At 45.2% G+C, this 8,092-nt stretch overlaps 1 protein-coding gene across 1 annotated transcript in view; it reads left to right on the top strand.

The window, feature by feature from the left end:
* Positions 1-7,151: 7,151 nt before the first annotated feature.
* Positions 7,152-8,092, top strand: part of LOC311240564 (uncharacterized protein) — a gene marked incomplete at both ends in the record, with an annotated part of 30,617 nt that continues 29,676 nt past the window's right edge. Inside the window, one exon of the mRNA XM_084329140.1 lies at positions 7,152-7,420. Within this exon, the coding sequence (XP_084185266.1) occupies positions 7,152-7,420 (269 nt within the window). The remainder of the gene's footprint in view (positions 7,421-8,092) is intronic.

Genomic DNA, 8,092 nt, shown 5'->3' with positions numbered 1-8,092 from the left:
TGCAGAAAAGTCTCCATTCCAATAGAGATAGTATATATTTGTGTTTATTTGATTATTGTTGAGCTATATTTTAATCGAGAGTAACTGGTAGTGTAGCTTACTACATTTTCCAAGTAGCTTGCCCATCACATAATCCGCGAGCCACAGTAAACAAACGCGAGCCACAATTAGGGTGACCAGGTGTCCCGCTTTTGGTTGTATACTGCACAGCCATTTTACCTAATGTCCCACGTCCCTCTTTTCGAAGCAAAAAATTAAAACATGGGTCTAAAAGCCCCTTCCTACAGTAAACGTAGCAACCTGCCTCTTGTCCACCAGTGATGCCACAGATTACTTGTAAAAGTAATCTGATTACTGATTACTGATTACTCCTTTAAAAAGTAATCTTAGTTACTTTACTGATTACTTGATTATCAGAGTAACTTAGTTACTTTGAAAGTAACTAGGTTACGAAGTCGTCGTCCCTGCTGCTGCCACAACATAAGAATGACAAAAAAAAATTGTAAAATGTACTCAGTTTGAGTAAAATGTACTAATAGGGCAGGTAGGCCTATCTATATATCTATAGATTTCACAAAAGATAAATGGTCAATAACACCACATGTAGGCTGATATGTAGCCTACCTTTGAGGCCTGCCCTATTCAGATATGGTTCTAATGTTCCTAGTGAAACAGGGGAGAGGGGTGAGTAAACCAGTGATTATATCTCAGTAACAGAATCTTCTCAAACCTCTTGTCAGAAAGTCTGTTCCTTCTAGGCGTGAGCACCAACCCTCCCAGACTAAAAAGCCGTTCCACAGGAGCACTTGATGGGTTGGAGTGTTATACTTCAAGAAAATGTTCTTTATGTTTGAAGGTCTATCCAGTATCTAAAGCTCATGCTCTTAAAAAACAGTCTATTAAACGGTACTGCTCGTCCTATGCTATTATTATTATTATTATTTATTATTGTGTGCTACTGACAACCTACATACTGCAGTATTGATTGATTGATTGATTGATTGAAAAGTTTATTAACAGATTGCAGAATGGGTACAGTACAGTACGGCTCAATACATACAATTGTTAAGAGGATGCAGACCTGAGAAAGACTTTCGTCTTGTTTCCATCAGGGTCCCCCATTTTCAATTCTTCATATGACACACACGACATACAGATAGACAGTACTGCTACATCTATACATTTATGACATACCAGATTTTCAAATGCAGTACTGTTTGTGATACTAAAAAAATCCAGAAAAAGAGTGTATATACATTTGACATAGAAACTGTGCATTGGGGGAGGTTGGGTAGGTGGGGTGGGGCTGTACATTGGAGGTGTGTGTGAGTATGGTGTTCCATGTTCATGAATAGTGCAATGCAAAAGATGTTTAACTCAAAGGTGGAACATACCTGCACTATGGTTTAAATCCAGTAAAGAAATCCAGAAGTCGATGCTTCGGGTTTGGTTTTTTCTATCCGTTTGGTCGTGCTGTGCTGTATATTCCAGATGCGGTAGACAGTATTTTGTTTCCTCCGCATAGTGTTTGTTTGTTTGTTTGTTTGTTGTTTGCAAGAAAGCGTTACCAGCGTGAACGTCTCCCTGCTAGCTCGCTAGTTTTGGTGAGCCTGATAATAACAATAACAGCCGCGCCCACCAGCATGGAACAACGTGAGGTTGCGTGCTGTGACGTCACTCCCCCAATACAAGGAAATACAGCTCCAAACGTATATTTTTGACTGTCTAAAACGAAATAAAATACTGCATTCCGCCTGCATTATGAATTTATGATGAGATAGTAACGAAATAGTAACGCACAGCCACTTGGACAAGTAACTGTAATCAGATTACTGGCTTTTAAAGATTAACGCGTTAGATTACTATTTTCGGGGAAAAGTAATCAGATTACTGTAAGGCGTTACTTAGTAACGCGTTAGTGGCATCACTGTTGTCCACACACATTGCTCTGCTCGTTTTATCATTGCTCTCACGGAGATAAAACTGGGAACGAGGTTACTCTGCTTCTGACGCTACCTCATATCTGATTGGTTAGGTAGTAATTTAGGATATTTAAAATGTCTTCCAATGTTAAATAAAGGTTTATTGCACTTTGAAACGGTTTCCTTGCATTATTATGCTATTATCATTATATTAGTAAAAAAAAAAAAGTTGATTGAAAACTTTTGGGAAATACATTTCTCAAAAAAATTATTTCTCTCAAAACCGCAATAATATCACTTATCGCAATAATTTCTGGGACAATTAATCGCCCAGCAAAATGTGTTATCGTGACAGGCCTACCTACATCACCTTCTACTCCAGTAGCCAAAGGTCTGTTCAGAACAGCTTGGTCAAACAGAGGTGGTGACACACACCATCCAAACGACAGATGAGCAGCCAGTTAGAAAAAAAGCATATCGGGTCTCACCGAAGAAAAAGGCTGTTGTGGATAGGGAAGTGAAGTCCATGCTTGAAAAAGGAATTATCCAACCTTCCAAGTCTCCCTGGGCTGCGCCTATGGTAATTGTTAAGAAAAAGGATGGAGGTGATCGCCCCTGTGTGGACTATAGGGGTCTCAACTCCAAGACCCATCTTGACACCTACCCTATGCCAAACATTCATGAAATCTTGGAATCGCTAAATGGTGCAAAGGTGTTCAGCACCTTAGACCTCAAAAGTGGCTACTGGCAGGTGAGGATGGATCCAGCCAGTCAGCAGAAAACTGCCTTTGTTTTTTTGTTTTTTTTTATTGATCTTTTTCCCCCTCCATTTTCCTCCGATTTTCTCCCATCCCAATGTTAGTCGTATGCCAATTCCCAGTCCCTTCCTGGTCGCTGCGCACTTACCCCCCACAGTCAGATCATCTGGGAGAGTGGAGGCTATCACGTGTTTCCTCCGACACACGTCCAGCCAATCACCGCTTCTTTTCACCTGGCAGCGCGGATTCTCATCGAGAGGGCGTAGCGTGTGGGAGGACCACACTATCCCCCTCAAGTCCTATCCGCGCTTAGCAGGCGCCCCGACCGAACTGTAGGAGTCGCTGTTTACAACGACCCGGACCCACCCCGCCAGCTTCTCCCACCCTCTAATACAGCCAATTGTATTAGTGCAGACGGCCAGCCAAGCTGGTGACAACCCCGGAGCTGTGAGCTGGATTCGAACTCACAGCTCCGGGGTTGGTGACGAACGCAATCTCCGCTCGGCCACCTAACCGCCCCAGAAAACTGCCTTTGTGACCCATGCCGGACTCTTTGAATTTACAGTCATGCCTTTTGGCTTGAAGAATGCTGCTGCTACATTTCAGCGCTTAATGGAAGTGGTGCTAGCCGATCTTAAGGGAGTCAAGTGCTTTGTTTACATAGATGACATTATATTCTATTCAAAATCTGAAGCACAGCACCTTCAGGATCTGGCTGATGTTTTTCTCCGCCTGCAGAAGGCAAACCTCATCTTGAACCTCAAGAAGTGCAACTTAATGCAACACCGCTTGCAGTTCCTTGGACACATTGTGACTACTGAGGGAATTGTCACTGACAACCAAAAGGTTGAGGCAATCCAGGCCTTTCCTACTCCCAGGGCACTACCGGAGGTCGCACGTTTTCTGGGAATGGTGGGCTGGTACCATAGGTTCATTCCTAGGTTTGCAGAACGGTCTGCAGCCCTTAATGCCCTGAAAAAGAAAGATGTAAAATGACAATGGACACCAGAGTGCCAAGGCGCATTCGAGGACCTCAAGGCAGCACTCCAGTCAGCTCCTATCTTGCAACAGCCAGACTACAGCCTTCCATTCACACTGCAGACCGATGCTAGTGGGATTGGCTTAGGAGCCGTACTGACCCAGCAGAGAGACGGACAGGACCATGTTCTTGCTTTTGCCTCAAGATTGTTGAAGCCAGCTGAAATCAACTATTCTGTTGCAGAGCGAGAATGTCTTGCTGTTGTATGGGCCGTGGAGAAGTGGCGGGCCTTGATCGAGGGTCAACGGTTTGAAGTGATTACCGACCACGCTGCCCTTGTTTGGGCTTTCAACAACTCCAAACCCACATCAAGGCTCATCAGGTGGACCATTCGGCTTCAGGATTTTGATTTCCAGGTGGTATATTGGAAGGGAAAATTGAACATGGTACCTGATGCTTTGTCACAGGCATTCACAACCCCAGACTCCATCGCTGCAGCCTGTGTGACCAATCAGGACAAAAGTGATACTTTGGGATGCGATCTACCAGCTGATTGGGCAGAGATTGCTGACGCCCAAGCTTCTGACGTAGAATCCCAAGCTTTGATGGAGGAGGTAGAAAAAGGAAATCCAAAAGCAGGTCGGACAGTCTATGTTCTTGAAAATGGAATCCTGTTCAGACAAATACCTGGTCAAACTCTAGGCCACAAGTTACAGCTTTTCGTGCCTAGATCACAAAGGGAGTCCTTTCTGAAGTATTATCATAACAACCCTCTTAGTGGTCACATGGGAAGGCTGAAGACACTGTTGCGACTGCTGGAGGTAGCCTACTGGCCTCAAGTCAGGAATGATGTGTGGGCCTATACAAAGAACTGTCTCATATGCCAGCAGTACAAACCTGGGTGTCAGAAACCGGCTGGTTTCCTTCAGTCCACCACGGTCAGCGAACCAGGGGAGATGTTGGGGATTGACTTGATGGGTCATTTCTCCAGAAGTAAGAAGGGGAATCAGTATCTTCTGGTTATAGTAGACTACTGTTCTAAGTGGGTGGAACACTTCCCTTTACGAGACTCCAAAACACCAAAGACAATACATATCCTCAGACAGGAGATCTTCCTTCGCTGGGGAACCCCAAAGTACCTCTTATCTGACAGGGGCCCACAGTTCACCAGCCATCTCTTAAAATAACTCTGTTGCCAGTGGGGTGTAGTCAAAAAACTGACCACAAGCTACCACCCCCAAACTAACTTGACCGAGAGAGTCAACAGAAACCTGAAGACCATGGTGGCCTCTTACGTCAAAGATCATCGTCAGGATTGGGATCTGCGGTTGGGCGAGTTCCGCTTTGCCATCAACACCGCCTACCATGAGTACTAGGTTCACTCCCGCAGAGATTGCGCTGGGAAGAAAATTGAAAGGACCCCTGGAGCGACTTCTATATTAGGACCAAAAGGCCTACTCCATGTTAGAAAGGCAACAGCAAATCCTGCAACAAGTTCAGCAAAATGTGGCTCAAGCCCAGGAGCGTCAAGCTCGAGGCTACAATAGAAGGAGGTCTCCTGTCACATACCAAGTAGGAGAGAAGGTATGGGTTAAGTTGCACCCACTGTCTGATGCCAAGGCCATGTTTATGGCAAAACTTGCTCCAAAGTGGAGAGGGCCAGCCACAGTTCTCAGACGTTTAGGGTCAGTGAACTACAGAGTAGCCATGGATAGCAGTCCTAACACCCATGAAACCTTACATGTTGAGAACATGAAGATGTTTTATGGCAGTGGTACTACGCTTGGTGGGGGGGATGTGTAACATGTGTTACTTTATGAAGAAGATGTCAATGTGTTGATAAATGAAGTGTGGGCCCAATATGTTAGGATATGCCAATGTCAGCATATATGGGTCACTTGACCTTTAAGATTCCAGGTATGGGTGTGGTTAGGGGCGGTCCTAACCATCATGGGGCCATCTTGGATTGGAATCATTGGCTCATGGAGTTTTGTTTGCTTACTGCTATTGTGAGATGAAGGAGGGATTTTTCAGGCCTCCTAAAAGATTCTCCATAAACCGAGGACAGTTCAGCTGCAGTCGTGCTTCCCAGTGGATTACTTCTTTTTCTTTTCTTTTTTGAAGATGTGGATCAACCCAGGACTTATCACCTTTTCGACACTCAAAGGTTTGAGTGTTGTTGGACACTACTAGCTCTACCATGCAGGGCTGCATGGTCTGGTAGGCCTGAACATTTATGTTGGTGCTAATGGACTGTAAAGCTGACAGGACTGTTCTTATTGGTTTGAGATGATTTTTGTTGTACCATATGTTGCTATGAGATGCCCCATTTATTTTGATCCTCCTTTTGTTTAATACAACACTTTGAATTTAACACTGTTCCAGTACTCTCATTATTTATTGCTGAACAGGTTTGTTTATTATTTCTTCTTCTTCTTCTTCTTATTTGAATTTCCGGCAGAGTAGACGCATCGTGGCGTATTACTGCCCTCCGCAATTCTTTTTATGGGCTCTTCTTCTTCTCCTTCTTCTCCTTCTTCACCTTCTTTTTCTTCTTCTACTGGACCCCGTCATCAACTACATTGTCCATTGGAGTGCAGCTACTGCTGCTACTTCCTGCCTGAGCCCCCCTCCGCGGGACCCTCCTTGCCCCCTGCTATCTTATCCTGGGCTGCTTTGTCCCTCGCCATCTCTTCTTCTTCTTCTTCTTATTTGAATTTCCGGCAGAGTAGACGCATCGAGGCGTATTACTGCCCTCCGCAATTCTTTTTATGGGCTCTTCTTCTTCTCCTTCTTCTCCTTCTTCACCTTCTTTTTCTTCTTCTACTGGACCCCGTCATCACCTACATTGTCCATTGGAGTGCAGCTACTGCTGCTACTTCCTGTCTGAGCCCCCCTCCGCGGGACCCACATTGCCCCCTGCTATCTTATCCTGGGCTGCTTTGTCCCTCGCAGCCTTGTCCCTCGCAGCCCCCTCAGCCAATTCGCTATAGCTTGTTACACACTTATATAGAGGGATGTGAGCGGTTCTAGAATGTTCAGCTGTGACATCATCACGAATCACGAATGTTCCAGAATGTTGTGTCAGAGCTAATGTTCTAGCCTGTTCTAGCCGGTGCTACTATGACATCATACAGTACATCATAAACGTGAACACGAGGCAGTTACAGCTGCCTCGAATCGGAGGAGGTGGTTAGGGAATTGGGTGAGGTGGCTGAGAGGGACAAAGCAGCTCAAAATAAGATTGCAGGGGGCAAGGAGGGTCCCGCGGAGGGGGGCTCAGACAGTAAGTAGCAGCAGTAGCTGCACTCCAATGGACAAAGTAGGGGATGACGGGTTCCAGTAGACTGCGGGAAAAGAAGAAGAAGAAGAAGAAGAAGAAGAAGAAGAGCCCATCAAAAGAATTGCGGAGGGCAGTAATACGCCACGATGCGTCTACACTGCCGGAAATTCAAATAAGAAGAAGAAGAAGTTACAGCTGCGCTGTGCTCCATGTCAACCACTGACCTCAGTGGGGCCGCACTGGAGAAAGGGGAGCCAGACACTGAATGGATTGCTTGTACGGCTGGTAACAACAAGCGGACACGTGTGTTTGAGCGGTATGTTCAGCCGTGTCTGGCGGAGCTCCTGGGGTCGACCCTGTTCATCTTCGTGGGGTGCCTGTCCGTTATCGAGAACACGGCGGGCACCGGGAGGCTGCAGCCCGCCTTGGCACACGGCCTCGCACTTAGCATTGTCATCGCCGTGCTGGGACAGATCAGGTGAGGGACATGACATTGATGGGGAAGAGGAGGAGGGTGGTGGTGGTGGTGCCTTTAGCCTACACGATGCCAAAATGTTGTTGGTACTTATTGTGCTTAAAGACAATATTGCATTTGTTCACGCATTTTAGTCGAATGTAATGCTGCTGCCAACATTGTAATTAGACATTAATGTGTGAGAAGCAGAACAGTTAACTTTCTGCCGGAGCTCCTGCAGCTCCAACAACATTAGCAACCTGCTAGTTCAATTAATTGGCAATGTTATAATGTGTAGTTGGAAGTTAGATTGATCTGTCCGTTACTCTTTCAGTCTGTTAATCTGTTTCTTGTTAAATATAAGTCTCAGTGAACATGGGGAAACTCTCCAAAAGCTGAAACTGGCTGCTCTATATAGACAGTGGATTGGGAATGGGTTGGAATGAAGGAGAGCACCCAGAGGAATGTATTTATTGTATTTATTTAACCAATCTTTAACCAGGCAAGTTAATTGAGAACAAATTATCTTATTCTGAGTATGGACTGTGACAGGGCTGGCCATATCGTATACACTGAAAAGGCTTTAAAACACAATGATCGCATTCCCACAATTTCTTTTAAATTTAATGTCCATAAAAGCAAATAATTACAAACATCCATTGGCAGGTATTGTGCACCATGAACCCACATGGTTTT

This window comes from Notolepis coatsorum (genome assembly GCF_963971535.1).
Source record: "Notolepis coatsorum genome assembly, chromosome: 14".
Lineage (NCBI taxonomy): Eukaryota > Metazoa > Chordata > Actinopteri > Aulopiformes > Paralepididae > Notolepis > Notolepis coatsorum.
The sequence above is the reverse complement of the archived record's forward strand: the minus strand, read 5'-3'. Positions and strand labels throughout refer to the sequence as shown.